The sequence below is a fragment of the Onychostruthus taczanowskii genome, unplaced genomic scaffold (assembly GCF_017590055.1).
Source record: "Onychostruthus taczanowskii isolate IOZ18803 unplaced genomic scaffold, ASM1759005v1 scaffold34, whole genome shotgun sequence".
Taxonomy (NCBI): domain Eukaryota; kingdom Metazoa; phylum Chordata; class Aves; order Passeriformes; family Passeridae; genus Onychostruthus; species Onychostruthus taczanowskii.
In genome coordinates, this window is record NW_024500794.1 from 2203690 (window position 1) to 2231541 (window position 27852).

General features: G+C 46.6%; 1 protein-coding gene across 1 annotated transcript; it reads left to right on the top strand.

The window, feature by feature from the left end:
• Positions 1–3435: 3435 nt before the first annotated feature.
• Positions 3436–27475, top strand: HGD (homogentisate 1,2-dioxygenase). Its single transcript, XM_041410894.1, has 14 exons — positions 3436–3565; positions 8669–8740; positions 11799–11887; positions 13315–13420; positions 16139–16198; positions 16696–16787; positions 17391–17425; positions 18558–18637; positions 18767–18866; positions 21160–21284; positions 21807–21911; positions 23053–23179; positions 26523–26704; positions 27289–27475. Exons 1-14 carry the CDS (start codon positions 3551–3553, stop codon positions 27418–27420), a joined length of 1320 nt encoding a protein of 439 aa, XP_041266828.1. The 5' UTR covers positions 3436–3550; the 3' UTR covers positions 27421–27475.
• Positions 27476–27852: the final 377 nt, after the last annotated feature.

Consider the following 27852-nt stretch of genomic DNA (forward strand, 5'->3'; position numbering starts at 1 on the left):
AGTGATAAAAAAAAATAAAAGTGTAAACATTATTGCTTTATTTTGCTATATTGTGATGAAAGATTCAAAAATGAGATTAATTCTCCTGGTACTAAGTAGTACACTATCAGATAAACAAAGACAGGTGGTCTAAAGAGCTCCTGTCCAATTTAGCAGCGTGTAAAGGGTTAACAAGCAAAGAACAGATGCGAGTTGGGGAAGCTGGGATCACAGAGACAGGAGTGAATAAGGGTATTTGTTAATATGTACAGCACAGATGCAGTTTAGCTGATGGAGATAGGAGGAGAAGTTGGTCAGTTTAGAAGCAGGGTGCATCACTGTGAAAAGCAGCAGGTTGTTGCAACAGGAGGGGCACAAATACATCCAAAGGGATCTGCCTCAGTCACCCGTGACATCTTTTGCTCACAAGAGAGAAGAGCTTGGCCCTTGGCACCGGACAATGCCTTGCTGCAGGAAGCAGTGGTGAGCTGTGATCCAATAATAGTTCACACCATGGCCCCACTACCTGAATCAGCAGGAACCAAAATGCCTTTTAATGCATATGCTGTGAATTCAAATATTTTCTAGTCCCCTTTTTCTGTTGGATCAAATACAAGCTGCTTCAACTTCTCATTGAAAGGAAATATTTTCCATTCTCCTCCTCATCTTTCATTCATCACCAGGATGTTGAACACTAGCTGCTAAATTTTCAAGCAAGTCCCTTGGTATTTTCTTGCTGCCTCTCTGAAGTAGATGAGCTCTTTGAACACCTCTTCAGATGCCTCTGAGAAGAGTTCACAAGTAATTAAGCTGCTGGTATGCAGGTACCATCCAGCTGTACATGCATCATGTAGCAAATACAGTGGTATGGATGTCTTTTGCTTTTTGACATTTCTTTTGGGTCTTGTTATGTCTTTCTGCTGGAATCTCCTTGGAGTAAAAGCCAGATAAAGACATGCACTGGATAACGTAATGAACCCAGAAAAGTAGCTGAGAAAACACTGAATGATTTCAATATTCATTCTTCCAAGCTTAATTCATTGTGTTTATGCCCCATGTTTATGGTCCTGGTTTAGGGCAAGTTTGGGAGGAAGTCACCCTAGGACCTTTATGCAATAACAATTCATCGTGTTTCCATGTTTCATAGTTACATGACAATGAATACAGTTGCTAAAATATTAATGAAGTACATCTATACTTCATGTTACATAAAATTTATAGTCAAGGCTTATACTGCAACTAACTAAAGGAGTTGTTTAGGCTAAATATCTCATCCAATCCCCTGCTCAAGCAGGGTCAGCTGGAGCAGATTGCCCAGGACCATATCCAGATGGATTTTGAATGTCTTCAGTGGTGGAGAATGCACAACCTCTCTGTGCAATCTGTTCCAGTGTCTGACCACCACTTTATGTCCATATTTATGGCCAAGAAAGAAAGCCCACAGAGCTCAGTCCACAGTCAGCCTCACCTCCATCCTTCAGAGGGGATGCTTCAAGGCAACTAATCCTGGGAAACGTTCTCACACACATGAAGAGCATGAAGACGATTTGGAGTGATCAGCATGGATTTGTTATTTCCCTCTTGAATGGTATGGGCTAGAACAGAAACACAACATGTGTTAAGATTTTTTTGCCATATTTCATATAATTTGGGGATCAATAAATTAAGTGGTGTTTCAACAGAATCTTACTAAATAACATTTTTCATGGAATGGAATGCAATGGAATGGAATGGTTAGGCAGACTAATCAGTTTTAAAACATTACATGGCCATCAAGTGAGTAAAGTGACACCTTGTCTGTTTTTAGGGAACAAAAACAACCAGGAAATAGGCCTACAGATAATTAAAAAGCAACACCTTTATTTTTACCTGTCCCATGAGAAGAAAACAAAAGAATGGAGCCTGTAAGGAGATGTGAGCAAGGTGAAATGTAGGCTCTCAAAGGGAAATGTAAGCTAAAATGTGAAGTTCTCTCTCCTGCTGTGTGTCTCAGTAAAAGAGGATCTTGGAAACCCCTGAAACTCTGCAACTGCAGTTCGCTAAACTGTAGTCAAATGTGTAATTCTTCACTGTCAGAAAATAAGTGAGGTGAACTTTTTACTCTTAAATCTTGTCTGGTAGAAAAGGAGTCTCAAGGGTAGGTGACAGGTGCCAAGTACTTCATTTCTTTGGCAATGATGAATCACTGCTCAGGGTGAGCTAACATATTCACAGTCTCTGCCTTGTCCTGGAGAATTCCTCTCTGCTGGAGCAATTTTTTTATGGCAAAGCTGGAGAGACCAGGGTATGGAGAGAGCATTCCTGGTGTGCAGACACAGAGACTCGAAGAAGACTTTTTACTTGGAGATTACTCAGTCTATATTCTTCTAGAGCCAAGGAAAAGTCTCTCTCCCTGTCCCCTATCCAGAACCACTGTCTCTTCATACAGCCCATCTTCTCCCTCAGGGCAGCCAGCCCATTTTGCCAGCTCCTAAAAGCAGCAGCTCTCAGTGGCTGGAATGTGTTATTCAGAGTGGTGTGAGGAGTTACCAGTTTTCAGAGAAGCAAAGGGGATTCAAGACCTGCCCCTCTTGCAGCTGTGAATGCTGTGGGGGTCACAGGGGCTGGCAACTGCTTTGGGGAGGGAAGGCTTTCAGGATGCTCTAGGAGAGGAAGAGACATTAATTCAGGGTCACATTCAAATTTCAGTAGGTGCATCCTAGAAATTTCCTCCTGGTAGGACATATAAGCAGAGCAGGGGATGGAAATGGAAAAAAATGCTGCCTTTTTCTTTTTCAAGGGGGGTTGAGAATTCAAAGTAAAGGAAAAAAAAAAAAATCAAAATCAATTGTGTTTTTTCCCCTGCAACTTCTGGAGTGCAGAGCTGCTTTCATTAGTATTCTGTAGCTAAATGCTTGCTGCCACTTCTTCCCCAGCAACAGCTTTCTTGAAGAATATTAATATTTCAGAATTTGTGAGTTTCCCTTACTAGCTCTAATCACAGGAATACAAAATCCTTCCCTGCTTTTGGCCCCAAAATGCTGTGTAATGTTGCCACACAGTGTTTCACAAATATCACTACCTTCACCATGATGAAGATGTGATCTCTTCTATCCCCAATGTAACACAGCTCAGAAGAATTAATGAACAAATATTTACTACCCATTTAGAGGGTTATATCTGAAAATTGCTAGAGGTACAATTTACAAAAGAAACTTATAAAACAGTTGCAAAATAGCTTTTCTTGGTTCTAAACACCTTGTTCTTTCCCCCTCCCCATATGTGGGAGCTATAACCCCTTTTTTAACATCTGAGGGGGAACAGGGGCCATGAGGAAACCCAGTCCCCCTCACCCCCTGTTTATTCAGATCGATCCTGGGGTTGGTTCTGCAGAGAAGGGCGTTTGGTTAAACACACACCGGGCTGAGCAAACAGGTTGAAAATTCCCTTGGACTTTCTCACTCCCAGCACTGTCAGCCTGCCTCCAGCACAGCTCAGTTGATCAGCGAGCAGGCTTTGCTTGCCAGGCTGCTTTGGCCAGATACCTGCTCGGGGTTTGTGTCTCCACAAGGAGGAGGATAACCAGGAGGAGATGACAGGCCTGCAGGTAAGAGGTCGGGTGCCTGGAACCCACCAGTGCTGGCGGTAAACACCCTTTCTCTGCTCACACTAACTTTTTGGGGCTCCGTTTCATTTTATTGTGCCACTTTTTTGTGTGTCAAGGTGTGTTTTTGAAGCTTTCTTGGGATGAAGTGTTTTGCTGTGTTTCATCTACAAATAAGCATTTCTCTCCCTCTTCACCTTCTTTGGAAATCATTTTTGGTCACGACCTCTTCATGGTGGGAGTTGTCCTTTCCTGGTGGGAGTTGTCCTTTCCCCACCCTCGGCATGCGCCCCTCCTCCCGTCCTGGCTGCCAGGGGGTGTTTCCCCCTCAGCCTATGAAATCTGGCTGGCAATATCTGCCCAGCTGTTGCAACCCTGGCCCCCATCTTCCCCGGCAGCCCCAGGGAGTGGCTCCATTCAGGGCTATTTCTCAGCACCCCTTGCAGGGCACCCTGGAGCAGCAAGGCTCCAGCCATGCCCTCCCCTCCAAGTCCCAGCAGGGCAGCTGGCAGGAGCTTTCCCTGCACCATTTGCCAGAGCACAGGGGAGCTGTGGGAGAAGCGTGTGATAGGGGGGTTTGTGGCTCAAGCGTAGGAACATGAGATTTGCAGCCCTGAATCTCATCAGCACCTCACCACTGTCGTGGGGGACACTGGGGTGCATGGGCTGCTGCAGCATGCAGGAGTGGCAAGGCCTCACCCCAGGACATGGTGAGTCTCAAGAACTTGTGTAGGATCGTCATATTTCTCCCTGGACTTTTGGGATGTTATTGTTACTAAGCCTGTTCCTAGTTCTGGAGACACATGTGTGTGCTCCTTCACCACCTTCTGTAATGCTCATTATTTTACACAGTGCTCTTACAGGTCTCATTTACCTCTGAGGAGTCTTGTCTCCTCAAACAGTAAGATTTCACCGTGCTTCTTCCCTGCCGTCCGTGACACTTCCCAGCTCTCACTATCCTCTTTCAGCAGCAGGGTAGCCTTGTCCCTGTACCATTCCAGATGAGGATCCAGCTGGTTCATATCATGGCTGTGACTGCATCTTCCATGTCCATTTTGACTCACTCCTAGCACCCCTAATGCCTTGCTGGCCATTGTGGCTGTGGCTGCAGGCTGAGCGTGGGCCTGCCCAGAGCTGCTCATGGGAACAGGCTGCTCTGCCAGCAGCTCCTCTCCAGGACGTCACACGTGTCCCTACCCCGTCATCACCTCACCTGCTTCACCTTCTCTTGGCACCTCTCCTCCAAAGCTGTTAGTTTGCCCTTCCTCTCCACTCCCCTGGCATCCACCCCTCTCTTCTGTTGCCTGCAGAGTGTCATGTCCCAGCCTAGAGCTGAGCAGCTCCTTTCAGGAAAGGTCTGGCTCGGGACCATCTCCAGCACTTTGGAGCATAGGGATGTTGAAATGTCAGGGGAGGTGGCAGTTTTTTCTGGAGATATTGGCCCTGCATCACCAGGGCAGACTCTGGTTTGTGTGCTTTGGCTTCAGCCTGCAAGGAGGCTGTGGAGCCCCACACAGAAGGTGAGAGACCTGCTCTGCTCGTTGCCCGAAATGCTCATGTCAGTGTTTCTGCATTTGTGTTAAACACTCCAGGGCTGACTGGACTGAGCTGATAAAAAGTGCCATGCTTCTTGTTGAGAGATGAATGTTGTTTCCCTGTGTCCTGCAGCAGGAGCTGATAGAGAAATATATTACGCAGTGTTTGAAGAAGGGTCTTAATTATTTTGCAGAGTATGTGTTCAGACTTCAAATGTGGTTTTGCCATGCCTGCTGTCTAATCTGGAGAACAAAAGGTTATGGTTTATAGGTCAGAGCATGACACCCATTGCGAGCACTCTGCTTTACATCCCAGTTATTCCAATCAATGAGCTATGCTGAATTTTTTATGCTGTGCTGGGCTTTTATCTCTCTCATTTTATCAAAAAACTACAAAACAAAAACCAAAGTGGAGTCAGATGAATACCTAAGGTCCTGTTGGCATAAAAATCTACAGGATCTTGAACAAAATAACAACACTAGTTAAAAGCAGCACTGAAAACAAAGAGCCACAGAGACTATTTTGTGTAACAGAGAAACCTGCTGCTCAATTACAACAGTGCTCATCAACCTACCCAACCTGGAGACTTCAATAACTTCTCTAGGAACTGTAGAGGCCAGGCAGAGCCCTAGAGGTAAGTGCTCTGGTACTCAAATCATGGTGCCACTTCATGGAGAGGGGTTGGGTTCCATTTTCACAGATTTTTCAGCCCAGGAATGATGCTCTGCTGCTGGGCAGGCAGAAGGAGGTCATTTCCCTTGGCTTGGGGACACCTTGTGCAACAGAAACTGGGAAGTGGGGGGTGGGTCTGGAGGGTTGGAAGGGAGAAAGGCCATGATGTGCCTGGCCCTTTCACTGCTACTCCCACCCAACCTGTATCAGCAGGGTCCCTGCACGGTGCCCCAGAGCCCTGGAGCATGACAATTCCAAGGCATGCAGGGAGCACATGTGGCAAAGCTTTTTGGAAGCCCAGATAATGCTTGATGCCAGCTCCCTGTGGGCATATAGAGGAGAGAAGCCTCTCTGAGGTATGCCACAGGGAACGAGAAAATCAAACAGGGAATAAGAAAAGCCACATCCAATCTCTAGGCAAAACTCTTGGAGCCACACTCGGCAGCAGCAAGGCGTCTCCCCTCCAGCGGCTGCAGTCCTGCCAATGTCTTTTTTTCAGCCCTCGATGCAGTTACCTGAGCATTCTTTTTTTTTTTTTTTTAATTTTTTTTTTTTCCTTGGCAAGAAAGAATTTATTTGACCAAACAATGATGCAGCAGCTTCTGCTGCCACTCTCGAGGCAGCAGGGCAGTGCCACCCCCTGCAACCCCAGCTCTTCATCCAGCCCATGGAAAGTGCCCCTGCCCCGCTGCGCTCAGGCACAGAGCAGCTGCTGCCACGAGATGCTTGCTGCCGAGTAGGTTTTCTTTCTTTCCTCTGACCCAGCGAGCAGAGGGAAAGGGACTTCTGGGATATGTGGATGGGCAGTTCAGATGTGCAGGTCTCCAGCTTTTTAGGCTGAAGGACAAGGGATGGATTTGTCACAGCAGAATCTCTGTGCCGCCCTTCCCCCTGACCCCAGCAGTGTGGCACGGGGCTGCCGGGAGCACACGACGCTTGCCAGGTACACAAACCCTCCGAAGAGCCACTGCCTGTCCCCTCCCAGCCCTCCATCAGCATTCGGCAGAGCCTGTCGAATCCTGCTGGCTACTCTTCCAGAAAATCAGCTTGTTCCCTCTTGGTCCTCTTCTCTCTTTCCTCCTCTTTTCACCAGGGCTGCCCCGAAGGCAAATGCTCGCACAACCTCCGTGCTCCCGGTAAAGGAGGATGCAGTGTGGAAGGCTCAGTTCATTCTGGAACTGCTGCAGTCCCATCAGATATTGCTGCATTTCCGTTTAAAAGAAGGGAGGGGGGAAGGAAAACGGGGCGGGGGGGAATGTTCCAATACAATACATTTGCCAAGGCTGCTTAGGTGACCTACTGCTTTGCATATCAATATGCTTCTTGCAGAACCCGGCAGAGAGCAGCTCCTAGCGATGTATATTCATTTACAAGACGAGAGAAATATCCTCTCTGAACCGCAGGAAACCAGGATGTTTTCAGGTTCAGGCTGAGCAGGGCTTCCAGCCAGCCTGGGCCCCCTGGGAATGATCTTCTCTTACAGGTGGCTGAAAGGAGCCTGAGGAAAAGACATGATTTCTCAGGAGATTTCAGGCTTGCTCTCTGAGTGTCTACTACACTGGGAAAATTATAAGGAGGCTGCAAATTGCCCAAGGTTGAGCACCCCTGGGGGGAATAATCCAGGTGCTGTAATACTATATATAAAATAAACCAGGTTTTAGGGGCGTCTGTCCACTTGAATCTCAGACCTCCTGGGGGTCATACCACGCTGAGGATGGTCCCTGTGCCTGCCAGGGCTGCTCAGTGCTGCTGACAGCCAGGATGTGTGACAGCCAAGCCTCAGGGCCCCTGGGCTTTGCCATCCTGCCTGAAGGCCGATGAGCAGCCCCGATACTCTTGCAGTTGTTAGAGGGCAGCATTAATATTTAACTCCTTCCCCAGGCCACGCGGCTGAACCGCCAGTCGCTGCCAAAAAACACCTCTGCGTTCATGCAGAGTTCAACAGAGCTGCTTTGTGGCTTCCTGTATCATCTGAAGGGACTGTATTTACATTTCTGACAGTGCAAAGCTAAGGTCTCTGTTATTCCTGCTTCCCTTATGTGTCTCAGGCTTGCTGTGTGCTTTTCCCAGGGCTGCAAAGCTGGGATCTGCATCCATTCTATCCCGTGGCTTTTAGCCACGCTCAGACCATGATAGCTGTAGACAGGGCAGGTATGGGAGGACGTGTAGGTCTGCTCCATCTGTGGGTCTCTTGGGAATTCACTGCTCTAGAGACCCAGACAATCACCCAGTAATGGATTAATTTTTGCTTACTACCATGGTGGACGCTTCATGCCCAACAGGACAACGCTTATTTAGGGCAGATCAGTGACACAGTTTAACTTGGCTGTGTTTCCCTTCATCCCTCATCCCATCTACATCCTGAACTTTTCTTTAAGCATGGGGATTTATCACAAGGCACGCCAACCAAATGATTCCCAGTTTCATTCTCCAAGAATCTGAGGACCAAGTGAACAAATTTACAAGGCAGTCTGGAGATTTTGGAGCACCCATGACTGAAGCAAAGTCAGATTGAGTGTGAATGGTGCTAGCACACATCCATAATGTTGGTGCACAGTTCTTCCTATCCATCACCCTGTTGTCCTTGAGTCTGACAGTATATGTGATATTGGGTTATTTCTCAAGTACCTTGATGGAGCAGAATGCAGTCAAAATAGACATGCAGTCTTAGGAGAGTAATTCCTGTCTGTGCTTCCCAGCCCACCACACAGTTAGCTAATGAAGTAAATTCAGGAGCTCTGAAAATGGTCTGTGGCAACATGCAAGGAAACCACTTGAGAAAATCTTAATGCATACAAAGAGCCTGGAAAAATGCATGGGAAAGCAATGGGTGGGTTGTTTGGGGAGGTTTTGATTGTGTTTTCAAAACAGTGATGAGCTGTGCGCTTTATTTTACAGTACATGTCAGGATTTGGAAATGAACATGCTTCTGAGGATCCACGCTGTCCAGGAGCTTTACCGGAAGGACAGGTACTGAGGGTTTTTTAGGTGCTTTATCAAAATGCACTCTTGAGTGAATATCTAATCCTTTGTCTTCTTTTCATCTTAACATGTTTCCTTTCTCTCTGTCACCATGAAAAGCTCCAGGAACTTTCCTTATACAAGACTGGAATAATAAGATGCTGACAGAAGTCAGAAATAAAGATTTCCATCAATACTTTCTATTTTAAAGTTATTTGTGAGCTTCCAAGTTTCACCTTGAGTCTTAAGACCTGCCTAAATTACCTCTGCTCAGCAACAGGGTTTTTTTTTTCCTAAAGGAGTCTGCAATACAAGTGGCTCAGCCACACTGAGAAGGAAGCCACCAGCTCTGGATCAAACCAGAGCAGAAGTTTGAAGATTGGCAGAGAGATATGCTCATGCAGGAGATTTCAGAACTTCTGTAGGAATGGGGTTCGATGAAGCTGACATACGAATCTTTGGCAGGGGAGAAGCTTCTTTGTAGGGAGGGGACATGAACACCTGTAGTAATAAGCTGACAGATTCATTTTTAAAAGTAACTTCTGAACATGTTTGATGAAAATAAATTATATGGGGTCATTCTGTTTTAAGGGAAGGAATTGCAACCCATGCAGCACTACCCTCTTAGTACCCAAAGGTGAGAATGAGACCCTGAAGAATTAAACCTCTCTCACCTCCTTTTGTGCTGATCTCCTTTACACCAGCACACACTCTGAGGATGCCTGTGGCTTCCCTTGGATCTCCTGTAATCTTGGGACTTGGATGGCAGCACATCTGCTATAAAGACAGAGGGTTGGGGTTGTTCAGCCTGGAGAAGAGAAGACTCCTGGGAGATTTTATAGCACCTTCCAGTACCTAAATGGGTCTACAAGGGATCTGCAGGGAGGCTTTTCACAAGGACAGGTAGTGGACAGGACAAGGGAGAATGGCTTTAACCCAAAAGAAGGCAGGCTTAGATTAGATATTAAGAAGAAATTCTTTGCTATGAGAATGGTGCAACACTGGAACAGATTGCCCAGAGAATCTGTGGATAGCCCATCCCTGGAAATGCTCTAGAACAGGTTGGATGGGGCTTTAACCAACCTGGTCAAGTGGGAAGTGACCCTGTCCATGGCAGGTTTGTTTAAGGTCCCTTTCAATCCAAATTATTCTAGGATTCTGTGACTTGGTGCTAAGCCAGTTACATCCCTTGGTGCTCTTCTTCCCCGTCTATGCAAAGAGGCCAGCAGAATTAAGGTCAAGTGGAGACTTTTTCAACTTTTGCCTTTCCTGAGTTTCCTGGATTTCCCCAGTTCTGATATTCTGTATGCTGTGTGCCAGTGAGAACACTAACACACAACACAGGGGCACATTAAATGCAAATGTCCCCTAAGTCTGCAGGGCAGCCCACGGTGTGCTCACAAGAAAGACAAACTGCTGTGCTGGTTCAGGCTGCTAGTTTGGCTCATGCAGCATCTTGTTACTGAGGCTGGCTGGAAAAAAATGTGAGATAAAGAAACTTAAAACTGGAAGATCAATAATAGTGGCTGCTGGTCTAAAAAGGCAGTGGGATGTGTGGATATGCTCTTTGAGGATTTCCACAGCAGTACCATTTTCCAGAGCAGACTCCTCCAGCTCCTGGCTGAGGTGCTCTCATCTGGACAGAGTGTGGACTCTGTATCAAAAGAGTTAATAGAAAAATCTGAAAACAAGTTAGACAAAAAAGATTTTCAGTCCCAGGAGTGGATCCTTTCTCCGATGCAGTATTTATAAGACTGGCATCTGCAGTAGTGCTGGCTAAGATAAAAATTCCAAGGGTTATTGATCCTCCTGCTTCACTGCATACCCGTATTGACAAGATGGAAGTGGAAGGCTGGAAGCTACATGAACTCAGAGAGCTGTAGCTCTCCCCTCTGCCCACCTCTCAGGGCAGGGTTTGATACTCTATGGATGGCTGGTCTGCTCAGCAGCAGGATACAGGATGCTATTCCTTGCAGGAGGGAGATAGGATAACAAATGGTGTGTGACTGTCCCACTGGGGTGTTTCCTGCAGCTCTCGGATGTCTTTGCTTCTTGCTGATCTCGAACAAATAGATGGTGGCCTACTTAGATCAAATGCTTAGTTTCTGTTCTCTGAAAAGGAGGAATCTGTCCTCCAGTTATGAACTCATAAGGATTGCTAAAACCTGTGCTAGATGTGCCCACGGCTCTGAAAAGGGGGAAATGCCCCCTTTGTACTCCAAAGGAGGGCTCTCAGTGTGCAGAAACCCTGCAGGTCACTGATGCTTTTGGGCAGCAAGCAGCACTGTCAGGAGGAATCGGTATGACACCAAAACGCCTGCTCTGGGCACTGGTTCCATAGGCAGAGGGCAGGAGGAGAAGGGGGAATTCAGTGCATCCACCTTCTGTGTCTTTATTAGCCTTTTGGAAAGGCAGCCAGACATGATGCTCTGGGATAACCCCTCTGAACACTTGGTCTGAGAAAAGTGTGTGCTCATTACCAGTGTACTTTTCAGTCTGTACTCACTGGGAATTATTTCCTTTTCCCTGATAATCCTGTTTCTGGCCCTGTGCAGCACTGCCCCTTGCAGCTTACTCTATTGCTGCCCCAGTGTCTGTGCTGATTCCCTAGGGCACTTTTGTGGCATGTGGGAAGGTATAGGTTGGATATTAGGAAAAAAAAATTTCACCAAAAGAATAATAAAGTACTGGAATGCTCTTCCCAGTGAGGTGGTAGAACCACCATCTCTGGATGTGTTTAAAAAAAGGCTGGATGGCACTTGATGCTATAGTTTAGATTCTGAGTTGAGGTGTTAGGACATAGGTTGGACTCGATGATCTTAGAGGTATCTTCCAACCTCATTATTCTGTGATTCTGTGATTCTGTGCAATGGTGTTTGGGGTCTGGCTGGTGCCTCAGACGAGCAAGAACACAGCAGTGCTGGAGCTGAAGCACAGCCTCAGGAGAGCACAGCACCCTACAGCATCAGGCTGCTGGGTGCCCAGGTCAGTGCTCTGCTGGAGGCTTCAGAGCCAAGTTCCATGCCATTGCCTCTCACTCCTTCTTTTTCCTTCTCCTCCCACGCAGAACAACCCCCAGGTGTGCCCGTACGGCCTGTACGCGGAACAGCTCTCGGGCTCTGCCTTCACCTGTCCCCGGCCCACCAACAGGAGAAGGTACCGTGACCCCTGGCACTGGGGGGGAAGGAGGTGGATGGACCACAGAGTCCTGAATGGGTTATGTGTGCTGCTGAAACAACCTCGGGGTTTCAGCCCTGCTGCTTCTATGGAAAGATCACCCCTGGCACTGGCACTGGTAAGCAATTGATGTTGCACAGTGTCAAAGCCAAGCCTCTGAGAAAGATTCTTTCCTCCTAAGGGATGGTCCTGCACAGTGGTTGGGGCCAGTGAGCTGCTCACTGGCAGCTCAGTCTGTTCCTATTTTGGGGCTGTCCAGGGCCTCAGAAAAGTGCCAGGCACCCAGCATGGTCTTTGACACCTCAGCAGTGCTGGAACAGCTTGTTCCAGCCAGCAGCAAGCTTCCCAGAGCTCTGTCCTGGTTGTCATGCTCCAGCCATAACCAGATTGCAGAAGATGGGTTTCTCTTTTTGCTTCTCCCACTGTGGCTCTTCTGTCCCTTTTGCTGCTTGTTCAAATGAAAGGCAAATGCATCATCAGAGATGCCTCTGCTCTCCAGGCTGGTGCCAGCTCTCAGTGTGTGTGGGAAAGGGATGAATCATTGTTTGCTGCACGAATTTGTCCTTGATGGAATTTTTCAAGCTCTCAAGGGAGAGCTCCCTCCTCCCCTCCCCAACTTGCCCAAACTGCAACCACCAGTGTTAACACATCAAAAGCATTGGCTGCCCTGCCTAGCTGAGGCTTTTCTGATCACCTCTGCTCTCTCACCTGACTGAAAGCCCAGCTTCAGGCTTGGCTGCAGCATGCAGGGTGTGTGGATGCCAGAGTGGCAGTGCTGGCAGGGCCCACAGCCACAGCAGGCAGCAAGGAAGGAGAGCGATGGTCCCAGGCAGTGACAGAGGCATGGGGGACTTCCTACAGCAGGAGGAAGCATCACATAAAACTCTGGGCTTTGCTGCATGGGCATGGCAAACCAAGCAAAGGATGCTACTTTTTGTAATTCATCCAAATTCAGATACAGGCTATCTCCAGAGAGTTCCTCTGTTCTTTGCATTGGACACTGCTCATCCCTGTCTTGTCTGAGCTGCTTTATAGCTGTGTTTAAACAAGCTTCTTTTTCCAGCTGTGAGATTGCAAGAGAAAAAGCTGTATCTTAATTTTTTCATATGCAGATGTGTGAAGGTAGACATCAGTAATTACATGTAAATACACATATAGACATTTACCTGTATAAAGCAGGACATGTTTGTATTTAGAGCCCATAATAAAAGCCATCTCTCTGGAAACCTCTGGCTGTGAGCTGTTGTTTGCTATGTAATTTTAATATTACTAATTTGATATTTAATAAACATTTTGTTCCGGTTGCCACCCATGTAAATGTTATTCTAGGAGCTCAATCAGCCAGCAGCTACCCAGAGGGTTTAACCTCTTCCCCAGGCTAATCCAGGTGTTTTCCTTGTTTGTAGCTGGCTGTATCGAATCCTACCTTCAGTCTGCCACAAACCCTTCAAACCTCTCGAGGAAGGCCACTTGACACACGACTGGGATGAAATTGAGCCTGACCCCAACCAGGTAACCATGCTGGAAGGAGCTCTGGTCCTGCCAGGAGGATACTGCCGGCCGGGGGCTACATACAAATCATGAATGGGACGGGACTGCTAGGAACGTGTCGCTTTATTTTCCAGCATCAGTCTCATTACATGGTTATGACAATTGGGAAGATGCCAGCAGCTCACATCCCAGGCAGCAGACCAAGAACTTAATGTTACAACTTACTTCAAAAGTTTTTTGACCAATCACACAAAGCAAAAGCACATTGACAGTAGTTCCATCCAATCACTATAAGCACACGTAACTTCAGTTAAAACAATGCTTGCTTATTTTGAATACAACACCTAGTTGTAAGCCTTCAAACACAATGCACAGAGCTCTGTTATTAAGCTTAAAACTTCCTAATATCTTGCTAGATATACTTTTCTGCAGCTTAGGGAGTTATTCTAGACAAGCTTAACACACAGACCATTGTTCCATTTGTCCTTACTTTTCTACTTTTTACATAATTTTCCTGCTGACTTATTTTATGGCTACTGCTTAACTCTATTCACAGTTCTGCTGTTTCTGAGGCCTGCCTTTTGCAGCTTTCCCAAAACTTTCTGATTTTACAGATTCCCACAGAGGACAGTCAAATGTCAAACTAACCAGAAGTGCAAAGGCACTGAGTTGCGAGAATTCTGAGGGAGCCACAGGTTCCTGGGGGTCTGACCAATTCAAAAGCAGAGCCTTATCTGCCACCTCTTCATTGTTCCTCACCACGGTCACCCAAGGAAGGACAGCCCTCGAAGCTTGTTGCTTCACATCTCGACAGATCCTTGTGCTGCTTCCCAGCACGGCTACAGTGCCACAGGGTTAGATCTGTGCTACCTGGCATCTCCCCTGGGGGCTCCTGCTGGCCACCTTTTAATCTGCTCTCTCTTCTCCTTCAGCATCCCCCATCAAACTCTCATGCCTCAGCTCAGCCAGCAGAGCAACTGAGTGTCTCTGGCATCCATCCTGTCCTTCCCTGTGCTTTTGGAGAGGCTGCTGGCTGCCAGCCCATTTCTCTGCAGCTCTCATGGGAAATCTTGCTTCTTTCTGGAGAGTCACACAGAGAGATGGCATTTGTCTTCCTCTGTTACAGCCTTGCCATTGTCTTTAATCATGATTTCTTCCCTGCCAGCCCCAGAACATTTGGTTTTGCTAATCTGTTGCCATTCTCCTCTCACCATCATCTCATGGTCATTGGTTTTCACTTCTCTCAGGTTTTGCCCTTTGATGCATCATGATTAGCTAATTTCCAGCCTCCCGGCAGCCTCACCATTTGTCTAAATAATTTCCTGGATCTGCTGGAATATGTTTTCCAGCCATTGACCAGGGAGCAGTGACAGGCTCATATTTACATGCCTTTGGTGCTCCTTCCCAGATAAAGCTCCAATGACTTCTGTTATCACCTCATCCATCCTTGATGTCCTTTTGCACCCCACATCTACCTTTATGATTATTTATCATTACAGTAATTCCAAGATGCCCAGCTCTCAAGCATGTGAAACCATTTCCATGTAGTACTTTTTTTGTCTAAGGAAACAGTAGCAAAGCTCCTGCCTACTCCCTCTCTTGCCACTTTCAATGGCAACCCCCAAACCCAAAAGAGTAATTTCCTGGCAGTAAGTGGGAGCCACCTTCCTGCTTTCCATCTTATCCTCTCTGAAGCAAAGTTGGAGACAAGGTTCAGTTTGCTGGACAACACCTACTTTTCCCTGAGATGCTTTGTGTTTCCCCCAGGTACTTAAGGAGCTTCAGCAATCCTCATCCCTCTAAAAAGATGGACATATGGAGGCACCTCATGCAAAGTCATTGAAGTCAATGGGAAAAATGACACTCTAAAATTACCCAAGGACAATGGCAGAATTATAAAAGATGACAAAACTGAAAAGGAGTCAAATGTGACGAAAAAATATGGGGTGGCATCTGAGCAAGAAATGCTGAAACAGAAGAAAGCTCTCCAGACTGGAACAGAGATAACAAAGGGAAGCTATGATTGAAAGGCAGGGAAAAAACAAATAGCAATAACAAATGTCAGAGTAAACAAACAAACCAAACCAACCAACCAAACAAACAAAAAAGCTCCAGACAAACATAAACTGTGGAATGTCTTGTCAGAGGGTTCAGGCGGATTCAAATCCAACAAATATTTTGGACTCCTCTGACACCTTCTGCCTGAGGACCTTGATAGGCTTTGCAAGAAGTAATTAGTGCTGCTCATGGCTCCTGCTCATGCAGGCAGAGCTATTTCCGCTTTGGATGTGGGGAAAATGAGGTGAAGCAAACAAAAACGTCATGTTTGGGCCACAGAAGGACTGAATCATTTAGCATGGAGCACAGGACCATAACCATTTGACTGTGGAAAGCTGTTTATCTGAATTTCTTTGCTCTCAAAAGTGTTATTAATAGACATAGATTTTAAATAGGATTTTTTTGACCTTGGCACTACACAGGCCTGCCAATTACTTTACAAAATGATGATTTAAAATTTTTTAAGCCCCCCAAATAATTTCTTTTAATTAAAAAAAAGAAACAACACAGCAACAAAAACACTTGTAAACCAGATGATCAAGGCAATGAGGAAAGAGAGGAAAGAGACAGCTCAGCAAGGAGAAGCAGGGGGAGGACAGGGGTCTACTTTCTTTTTAATTACCACCATTTGTGTTCTGATCACTGCCATCTCCTTCTTGTTTTTTGTTTGCTGCAATCTAGCTGCGATGGAAACCTTTTGAGATTCCAAAAGCCCCTCAGAATAGGATGGACTTCGTGAGCGTAAGTTGGGGAACCAGGGCATCTGGGCATCCTCCATCTCTGTTTCCCCTCAGGGCGTGGCAGGGCACACAAGATGCTCAGAACTGGGGTAATATTGGCAGTTTTGAAACCACTGGGCTTGCAGAGCACCTGTGGGAGGGGCTTGCTGAGCATCTATGGGAGGGGAGAGGATTGCAGATTCCAAGCAACTGGCAGTGGGCTTGATTTTCTTCATTGACTTTCAAGGAACTCTTAAAGAAAGAACAAAGTCCCAACCCTCAGTTTTCCCCAGACCCTTGGCTGGAAAACACTAGCTCACATGGATTTTAAGAAACCCTTATTATATCAAAAAGAATCCAACATATTTGACAAAGGGCCGCACAGAGGAAGGCTGGAAGCAGTGTGGGAAGTGAGAGAGGAGGCGAGAGCCAGCAAGAGGTTGGGGTGAGGGGAGGAAAGAGGGCTGCCCCTGCTCCCCTGCCTTCTGCTCACTCCTGGTGCTTTGTGTTTGCCTGCAGGGACTGCACACCTTGTGTGGAGCCGGTGAGCCCAGAGGACGCAATGGCATCGCTGTCCATATCTTTGTCTGCAACACCTCCATGACTGACAGGTCAGTGCCATGACTGACAGGTCAGTGCCTGCTGTGCTGGTGGCTCAGGCTGCTCCAGGCTGTCTGTCTGCCACCAACTGGAGTCCAGCTCCCAGCATCCCTCTGTGTCCTGTGCTCCTGTGTGCACAGGCAAACGTGTTCTCCGTGTCCACAGTGCTCTGAGGGCAAACACCGGAGGAGTGCCTGAGGAACCACCAAGAGAAGTGGGCAGCTGGACATGGGGTTGCAGCAAGAGGAGATGTCTTGGATTTAGCTCCTCTAGGTGCTCCTCAGAATTCAACACACATGCAGCAGGCATTGCTGCTCTGCAGTGGCCCAGAGGGGAAATCAGCCCCGCTCCCCAGCTTACAATAGCTGATGTGCCCATGAGTACAAAGGCAGAGATCTGGCAGATGTCAGAGAACATCCTGCTTCCAGGCTGGGCCATTTACTTAAGAGTTGGACTTGATCCTTGTGGGTCACTTCCAAGTCAGAATATTCTGTGAATTTGTGAAACTCTGCCATGTCAGTCTCCCAGCTCAAAACTCCCCAGCTGTGGCTGTGATGTGCACAAATGCATGGGGCTTATAGCACCTTAACCTTACTGTTTCCCTTTTTCTTTAGATGCCTTTATAATTCCGATGGCGACTTCCTGATTGGTGAGTTGATGCTTTGGCTTCTTTTCTCCTCCAGGTGGTTCTGCCTGGGCTACCACCTGCCTGCCTTTTTGTTCTTCCAGAGCATGGGGCTCTACAGCCAAGATTTGGAGGAGAGGGTTGGCTTCACCCCCATGCCATGCAGATTTGGTGTTCTGGAACCAGCTCAGCGAGTTACACTGCTCCTGTGCCAGACCTCAACTCTTTGAGCAGTGACCCAGCTTCTTCTCCATGGTGCTCAGGGATCACTTCCCAGTGCTCCCCAGACTGGTATTAGACACGCCACAGGCAGAGGCTTTCTGGAAATCATAAACCTCAGGATTTCAGAGCAGCTTACAGTTAGATGCCTTTGTTGCTTTAGCCCAATATTATTTGGCACAGCAGCTTAGCTCCCATGCTGTGCCAGCCTCAGGCAACCAGACTGCCACAGTGAGTGTGGAGGTTGACACAAAAAGTCCACACATGCTGAAAAATATTCTGAGTGGTATCAGAAGGCAGATATTTGCTTGTATCTTTCTTGAGTAAGGAACAGGAATGCCTTCGGGACACCAACAGGAACATTTGTTCCATCAAATAGCTATTAAATTGTTCTCACTCACCTCCCTCACTACTGTGAAGTAAAAGTGCCAGGGCAGGTTTTGTAAATCTACTAGTTTTTCAAGTCAAAATGTGAGCTCTCCTGTGCCAGAACAGTCATGGAAAACAATGCAGATGTTAGCAGAGTATTGCTTCTACCCTCAGGAAGCAGTTATTCCCAGACGCTCTCACACTGCCACAGTCCTGACAAAGATGGGTACATGTACTGTTTCATATGAAGATTGTGAGACAAAGAGGTATGGACCCAAATGTATCAAATCCCATTTATTTGGACTGTGCTGCACACCTTACACCGAGGGGCCACGAAGTTTTGGCTCATACAAGTACCTTCTGTGACATGGGGAAGATGGAGCTGGTCAGGAAGCTTCACCCCAGGGTTCTCTGCTGCAAGAGTCTGCATGGGAGCCCAGACTCACTGTGTATCTGTGCCAAAAAGGGCCCATTGCTCTTCCTTGGAGCCTGGGCGCTCTGACAGGGAGAGAGAAGGTGGCAGTCACCACACTACTTCAGCTCCGCTGCCTGCATTTTGTTTCCACAGTGCCCCAGCAAGGAAAACTACTCATCACAACTGAGTTTGGGAAGATGCTAGTGGAGCCCAATGAAATCTGTGTCATCCAGGTAAGGGCTGAATGCACCTTGACTGTGGCTCAGAGCCAGAGGCTGGAGTAAGCCAACTCCTGCACTCAGCTGCTCATGGTTTGTCAGCAAAGTCCTGGGAGGATCCTAGTATCTTTCTTTATTTTCCAGCAAGGAATGCGTTTCAGTGTGGAGGTGTTTGGAGAGACCAGAGGCTACATCCTGGAGGTGTATGGGGCACACTTCGAGCTGCCTGACCTGGGACCCATTGGTAATGATCTCCTGTTACACCTACAGTGAATTTCATAGGGACAGGCATGAATTACAAGCCCAAATCCATGAGATCCTCCCATGCACATCTCCTTCACAAAGAAGCTTTTTGTTCCAGCACTGTTATTCCTCAGAAGAGTCCAAAAAAATGAGACAGATTACTTGTCCAAAGATTCCCCTGGATTCCATTTATCTCCCACCCTCTTTTCTATTGTTTTCTTTTCAGTTCTGGTCAGCATGTCCCCATCTGCTGGCTCTGGAGCTGTTCCTACCAAAAGAAACCCAAGAGGCCATCACCACTGATGCCTTGTACTTACAGCATAAACTGGAGTGATAGGAGAGAATTTTCCTGGTAAAAGGAAGGGCAGATTTCAGAGGCAACTGAAAATGAGATATTCCTGAAGGCCCATTTTAGATTTAAACAAGTGTTTTTTCCCCCCTGCTTCAGTTAACAGAGTAACCTTGGAGCTCCAGAGTGCTTTACTGTCAGAAACTGCTTCCTCTGGAGAATTAGAAACCAATGAAATGAGTGGCACTGGAGGGTTTGGATCAGCAAGACATTCACATCTCCGCGTGGTGCTGCTGGGGAGGATCTGCTTTCACTGAGTGCAGGTCTAGCTCTCAGAAATCACAGTTCCTCTGTGCCAGATGCCTCCTGCTCTGTGCAGTCACAGATCACGAAGGCACAGCCTCTTGCTACCGTGACAAAGATATTGCGAGGGGACACAGCAGCTGAAGGCCTGCTGCCCACATCGTGATTACCCAGTCAGCTTTCTGGCAGTGCTCAGCTCAGGTTATGTCACCTTCCTCATCCCTTGGGTACTTGCCTCCAAATTTATCTTGCTGAGAAAAACACCTCCTGGTTGCTTCTACTAAGATTGTCCCAGGGAAGGGAAGTGAAACTCCTTTTGTAACAGCTAAAATAACCACAAAACCAGTGCCAACTGTTCTCCACTTTCAGACTGGTGTTTTGGGGTTGGTTGTTTTGTTTTACGTTGGATTGGAGTTTTTTCCCCACTAGATATTTTTAGCTCTCAGCGTGATCTGGAGGACTGGCCGTGCTTCAAGGAAATTAACTGATATTATCATTCAGTAACAAGCCTGGTGTGGCACATCTGTCTTCAGGGGCATTTGTATCTCACTGACATGGTGGAAGTGAAGCTGGTCCTCCTTTCCATGGAGAACCAACCCAATCTGCAGCTGTTCAGTGGAACCCCACTTGAGCATCTCTTCTGTGTGACATACTGGGCACATAATTTTCCACATGGAGCTTACAGTGATTTTTCAACAGCTTGCCTTTTAGCCAGTGCAGCTTTCTGCCATCCCCCACTTATCATACCCTGTGCCTGCTCACTTGATTATTGATATGGTTTGTAATAAGTTTTCCTGTTAGCTAGTTTTTCAGACACAGTTAGACTTTCTTTGGGATTTTGGTTTGGTGGTTTTTGGTGGTTTTTTTTTTTTTGTCTCCAGAAGGCAGGAATCTATTATAAGGCTTACTTTCTGGAGAAAAGACTGCACTTGCCTGTAAAACTTTTCAGGAGGTGGTAATTACAAGAGCTCCTCTTCTCACCATCTACCCGCCTTCTCCTCAGAGACCAAGATCCTTTGTATTTCAGTCTTGCTTTATTTTAACTTCACCTTTCACTTGAAAAAAAGTGACAGCTGGAGAAAAGCAGTGACTCTTAAACCTTAGCAGCAGGTAGTAATGTCTGCATTTTTATCCAAGAAATTCAAAACCACTTTGTAACAATAATACTAACAAGGAGAAGAATGTTCCAGCACCATATGGTGCTTTGCACTTTGAAAATGCACTATTCACATTAAACAACCCCTCAATATGCCCTGAGTCTGTAGGTATCACTATTTTATTGCTCTCTTTGTTAGCATTCAGAAATGTATTTGGCCCCCTCGTGACATGCCTTGTCTGCATGGCTAAGCATCCTGTCAGCAGGATGTCCAGGAACAGAGAGCAATTCATCCTCCATTTTTCACTTAATTCCTGGTTGTTACATGCCTTTAATTGAGGATGACGTACTAATCTTGTTCCGAAGGCAACTGGTGGGACCTCTCTTAGTCACAAAGGGAGCACGGACTTGAATGCTAGGATGAATTACAATCACCTACTCATAGGAGCAGAGAAGAACATGACTATTTCAGGTTTCATGGTGGCCAAGAAGCAGTTGGGTCATTCATAACACAGAAGGGCACCCACAAAGCCAGGAAATTGCACCAGCCTCTCACTTCCCTAGCAGATTGCCCAAAGAGCTTTGTCACCTCTCCTTCTTTCCCAGGAGCCAATGGCCTGGCCAACCCACGTGACTTCTTGGTGCCCGTGGCGTGGTACGAGGACCGCCAAGTGCCAGCGGTCTACACAGTGATCAGCAAGTACCAGGGCAAGCTGTTTGCAGCCCAGCAGGTGAGGATGGCCTGGGATATGCAGCTCAGTAGCATGGATGTCATCTCACAAAGTCCTACTCACTTTTGTGGAGCAGAACTGAGCCCTTGTCTTCTTGGGTCATTCATTTTCCCAGATGAAGATCCTCAGTCTGGGAAAAAAGTGTTTGTGAAGACTTGGTTGTCCAAAAATTCAACAGTGGTCTTAGCCTCCATATGTTTATAGTGACAACGTAGAAATGAGGAACTGGTGCTACTGTGAAAATCCAGAATTTCCTTACCAGAGAGATGGTGTTGCAGCTGGCCTTGGCCAAACACTGCCTGAGCACTCAAAGGCTCTTAGAGACCAAACTCCAGAGGCTCACCAAGCATAAATGCTGAGGAAAACCTCATCCTCACAACACTGGGCTGTGCTTAAAGAGCTGCCAGTGTACCTCTAACCAGTACTAAACCCACTTTTCACTTGGGGAAGAGCAGCATGCTGCACATGTGCAGCATGTTGGAAGGCTGAATGTGGTAATCCTCTGTCTCTTTGCTTTGCTAGGATTACTCCCCCTACAATGTTGTAGCTTGGCATGGGAACTACACGCCGTACAAATACCACCTGGAAAAATTCATGGTCATTAATGCAGTTGCTTTTGACCACGCGGTAAGTTCTGGAACTGGGCAAAGCAAAGCAAGATTTTGTGGCCACTGTACCACCCAAACCCACCCTGAGCTCTAGGGCTCTGAGCATCTTACAAAATATGTTGCACTCTAAGAAACAGTGTGAAATCTTTTGTGCTACTTTCCCTGGGTCCAAACCAAGATTTCGTAGGAGAAGATGTCCTTTTTTGTAGTACAAACGCATAACTGGAGGTTGATCAGCTTCTTAAACAGCTCTGTGCAGCTTAGCATAGAATTTCTGTGCCCTGGAGGAGGAATGAATACTGTTGCCAACATACACCACGCAACTCAGCAAAAACCCCGTTGCTTCAAATTTTTGCCTTGATTTATTTCTTGCTGTTGGACAGGCTCCTTCCTCTGGTTCCTCTGAGTCCAGCACTGAATTTCATTTTGAAGAGCTGGCAGCTTTTATTGTAATAATTTCTATATTTTATGGAAAATAACTAAGGCCAAAACTAATGTAAGCAACTCATCTGAAAAGGAAACCAGTCCAGTGGGAGAGATGCCCACAGCAATGCAAGTGGGTGTGCAAGGGAGACTGGAGCATTTCTAGTGAGAAAACCAAAGAAAGTATTGTTTAAAACTCCAGAAAATCTGCCAGGAGAAGGACAGGTTTGGGATTAAAGCCCAGAAAATCATTTTACTGGACTAGAGATTTCAACAAGCCACAATTTCTCTGCAATTTCTTCTCCATTTGTAAACTAACAGGGCCATGAGGGTAAATGCCTCTAGCAGGATGTTCCTGTCCTCTGTAACTGGTTAGGGAAAAGGTGTAGTTTTGTGGTAAGAGTGTTGGAGGCTGCTCCTGGAATTGCAGTACCTCATCTTGCAGGGTTGTCCACCCTCCTCATCTATGCTGTCAGCTACAAGGGCCAGGATGGGAAGGATTGTCGAAGCTGCTCAAAGGAAGAACCATCCAGACCTATTTCTTGTCCTCCCCGTACAGCATGGAATTGAGAGCTGTCCCCCAGGGTCCCACATCTCATCCACACTATCAGGTGCGGGTGACAGAAGTGTTTAGGCAAGGGAGAGGCTGTATCAGTCAGCTTTACCACCCAGGTAATCTGAGCAGACAGCTCTGGGCCCTGCTCCATTTCATGCTTTTTTGCTTTACTTTTTTCCAGGATCCTTCCATCTTCACTGTCCTGACAGCCAAGACCACCCGTGCTGGAGTGGCACTCGCTGACTTTGTCATATTCCCCCCGCGATGGGGGGTAGCTAACAACACCTTCCGCCCTCCGTACTACCACCGTACGTCTGCGCTTCCCTGGCTGTGCTTGAGCCCGGGACTGCAGGAAAGAAACAAGTCTCCATTTGTGTGAGAGCATGTGCAGGGAAGCAGCAGTCTGGTTTGTTGTCCTTGGCTCAGTTAGTCAGCTTCTTGGAGTCAGTCAGTCCTCCCTGGAAAATGGACAAATCCAGAGATGTTCCTATTTAAAGCATCTCATGAAAATTTAGAGGTGATGGGCTCATTGCTTCTGCATAGATGGATGTGTCTGTACTCGAGGGGCTCCCAGAGAGCCTGGGTGCATATTGAACTTTGCATTGTACAAATGAGTCAGATATTGTCCTATCACCCAGCCATGAATCACTTAATATCTCATTAGAGTACATATATAAAGAACAGGAGAAAGGGAAATATCATATTACAAGTGGTGAGAAGCCCAGAGGGGTGTAGAGCTGGCACTTGTATGGTGAGATCAGAGTTACAGCAAAGGAGGGAATTGGCTCTCCACAGCCCTTCTTTACCACCTGCACAGTGATGGAGGTATTGCTCACATTTAAGAAGCCAGTGATGAGGAATTGGCTTCTCAGGCAGGGAGCTGGTTGATATTTTTGGATTTGGTTGCCATCTGCAGACCTGGTTTCTTTTTGGCAGTTTTTTGGCTTCATCTGGCAGAGCATGGCAACATGTTGCATTGAAAGGACGGTAGAAATCCAGTTCCCAACATGGGACTGCCCTGCCAGGGAGAGGATGAGACATCCTGCTCTGCAAGATTGAGAGGGAAAGCTTGGTCTTCCTGCACCCCTTACATCAACAGCTAACAGGCTCCATCCCAGAAGATACCAAGTGACCATGCTGTGGTCACTTTGAAGTGCTGAGAGAAGTTCTGCACACTTACTAACCACAGTTTAACAGCCAATTCCTTCTGCCACTTAAATTATTTCCAAGCACCTTGGAGGCCAGCAGAATTAGTGGCACTGCAAACATAGCAGGCAGCTCTGCAGTCATCTGAGCAAATCCCACAGGCAAAGTCCCGCCCTGTCATTCTGCTTTCATTTGCAATAATGAGGATGACAGGAAAACACGTCTCCTGACTGGCTGGGATAGTGCCAAGACACTTTTTCTAGACCCTAGGAGGTGAGACACACTGCTGGTTAACTACAATGAAGCTGCTGCTCGTCAGCAGAGCTGCGCTAATTTTACACGGACACATTGTGAGCCACAACAAATATGAAGTTGTTCAACCTTGCTTCTTCTGTGCTAGAAGACAGAGCTCTCCTTCTCTTGTCCACGTTGTGACAATCTAAGAGCACCCATGAGGACAGCTGTGGCTGCCATAGCTACTCACTTGACCACAGCACCTCAGCCATAAGCTGGAGCACTAAATTCATGCTGAGCAGGTTGGTTGTCTGCTCTACCCCAGCCATGGAGGGGAAGAGCTTGAGTGAGTAAGGCAGACATTGTGATTGTCTACTATCAAGACACTGCACACGTTAACTCCTTCTGCAATTAGTGCTGTGATGAGAATGTTGTTGCATTAAGAGAGGTATCGCAGGACAGAGCAACTCTGGGGTAGAAGTACCATGCTGATTCCAACGAGTTCAGTTCTGCTGAACTCCCTTCTCTCCAAGTATTCACCAGAGGCTTATTTTGCATGCCAGAAATCCTTTGTTGCCTCCTCTCCTCCGGTGCCGTGGAAAGCCTGTGTTCAGAGAATTTTGATGCACTCAAGAGTTATGGTTTTCATATTTCATTAACTTTGCTCCAAGTACAGCAATGGTGTTTCAAAAATATTCCTCTTAGACACCATAACAATTCCACATACAAAGGGGGCTGTACAGCTTGTAAATACTGACTTCTCCTGGCTACATTTACATCCTTAGAGGCTGTGAATTACTCCTAAGTACTTTTGAACTTAGACTGAAAATATCTGATATACTTTTTATACCATTGGCATATATTACTTCTCTCTGAGAGAGTGCTTATGTGATTCTCATGATGGTGGGTCCTTAATACCTACTGGCCACTAAAAGATTTTAACTTCACAACATCCTGCTTGTAGACAACACTATTTAATTAACAGGGAAGGGAGGCACACCTAAGTTGTTTGGATTCATATATGAAATTTGCAAGCAAAAAAGAGACTAGATTCTGCTCATCTCCTAAGTTCCAGGCTGGTTTCCTACTTACCTGCCCAGTCTTCCTAAGAGATATTAAAATTCCTGTTGCAGACAAATTGGCTATCCAACTCTCAGGGTCTGTACTGCAATTTAAATGTGCCAAGAGCAGTACATGAGCAGGCTCAATGAAAATCTTGTAACAATCCAGTCCTACATGAGACACTGACAACTTGGAATGAAAATTAATGTATGTTTGTATACATATATAGGCCAACCCTGCTTTGAGCTAAATTAGTTTTGCTGTTAAACATTTCAGAGCCTGGATTGTACTTAACAAAGACTGAACTAGTGGTTAAAAAGGTCTATATATAAAATAGCTAGGGAAGCACGTCCTGGTTTTGCAAAAACCAACTGCTGAGCAGAAAGTTGCCATATTGTTTAGTCACATCAGGTGTAGGAAAGCTGAAAGCTTCGATGACAGGAGTTAAAGTACTTTCTTACAGGGAGCATAACTCAGTAAGTACTGAATGATTAGATATAACTATCCTTGCCTAACTTAGTGGTATGTTACTCAAGTAGTTTCAGAGGGTCTACTGAAAGTATTCTTCCTCAGGGAAGGACAGAATTTGGCTCTTTGTCTTTGGGAATACAGTGGCTGTAGAGAAATAGGCAGATAATGCATGAATTAAAAGCATAAGGTAGTGAAGTGGCTGACTGCACTAGAGGTGGTAGAAGAGTATCAAAATAATTTCCTGCTTATAAGCTGGGACAGCAGAGCAAGCTCTCTCATGAGGCTGTTGATCAGGTATATTGTGTCTGTAACACAGGGATGATTATACAGAACTTCCTTTCCAATGCTTCACAATCCCTAATCCAAGTCTGTAAAATCAGTTTCCACCATGCAGTCCATATGCAGGTGTATTACTAACACAGCTCGAGATGGCAGGAAAAGCACAGGTCTATCAACATCATTTAGGGATTGATGGAACCCCCTTCATTAAGGTGATTTCTAGTGAATGTCCTTCATCAGGGAGCTCTGTTTCTGAATCCAGGTAGTAAAGTCCTGTACAACTTTACAAGCATTGCCTGTAGGATCCCTGATGTCCCCTAGCATGATACCCTGTCTAGAAACTTCCACTCCACCCTCTGCTTGGCCCAGCTTAGCTCATGGGTTTCAAGGAGCTCACAGCCTGTCTGTGATCCCTCCCAACCACCCTTCTCTGCAGCCTCTTCTCTTTGCCTCCTGCAGGGAACTGTATGAGCGAGTTCATGGGGCTCATCAAAGGCCACTATGAAGCAAAGGAGGAAGGTTTCCAGCCGGGAGGTGGCAGCTTGCACAGCATGATGACCCCTCACGGGCCAGATGCTGACTGCTTCGAGAAGGCGAGCAAAGCCAAGCTGGAGCCGGAGCGGGTCGCAGACGGGACCATGGTAAGGAGCCAAGGGAGCTCGTAAGAGTTGGGGTAGAGCATGGCATACTTTTAAACTAAAGCCTAGTTCTGTCACTTCTTGCTGGCAAGTTGGAAAAGTACTTGGACCCAACTGCTGCAGCATTCAGCTCCCTTATCAGTGAGCACTGCTCAGCTCCCAGGAGCTCCCCTGGAGACATCCAATACCAGCCAGCTTTGATCATCTGCCCACATAAACTGCTGCCTGAGCAGGAAGCTGGGAATTTCATTTTTGTCTTAGCCTATGGGAAAAGAAGCAAACACCCTGACTGTCCTCTTGTCTCTACCCCTTAAAATCTAATGATGATCATCAACAGACCTTGAACTAGAGCATTTGGAACAACCTGGCTTTTCTAGGCAGGGAAGGAGTCCGAAGTCACTCCTGAGACCTGACTAATTCCAGCATTGCATTGCCAGATCTGAAGAGCATTCTCCCTGAGTTGGTCAGGCTGAAGAGAGAGCCTGGAAATACTGGACCATATATACAAATCCTGATTGTGGTAAAGACACCTTGCCTGGATTAAATTTTTTCCTTTTACCCTAACCTACCTTTCCTCTTCCCAATAGGCCTTCATGTTTGAATCATCCCTCAGCCTTGCTGTCACGAAATGGGGCCTCCAGACCTCAAATCGCCTAGATAAAAACTACTACAAGTGCTGGGAACCTCTGAAAAGCCATTTCAACCCTAAATGCAAGTAAAGGGAAGTGCTTTCTGCATGCAACATGAGTGAAGGCAGGGAAATCCAGCATACCTGCACGTGATGGCACAGTCAACTCAGGCAGTGTAGAATGCTCCAGCACAGACCGGCACTTCCACCAGCTACTGAGCCATGGAAACGATCATCCCTAAGTAACCTGGGAAATGCAGTAAAACCCATCATTATTCTTAACTTTCAAGTATCCAATTAAAGCTTTCCTGGTGGCATGTTGAAGCTGAAATACTTGTGTGGCTCTCACCACATGGACCTGGTGTGAAAGCTGCACCTTGTGTGGACATGAGGTGCCAGCTAGCTCCCATTCACAGGGCCTCCTGAAAATACAACCCACTGTGTCTCTCCCAGGGAGGAGCTAGGGACTGACAAAGCATTGTATGCTGTAGGTTTGGGAAGAGCTTTATAAACGGAGCTGAAG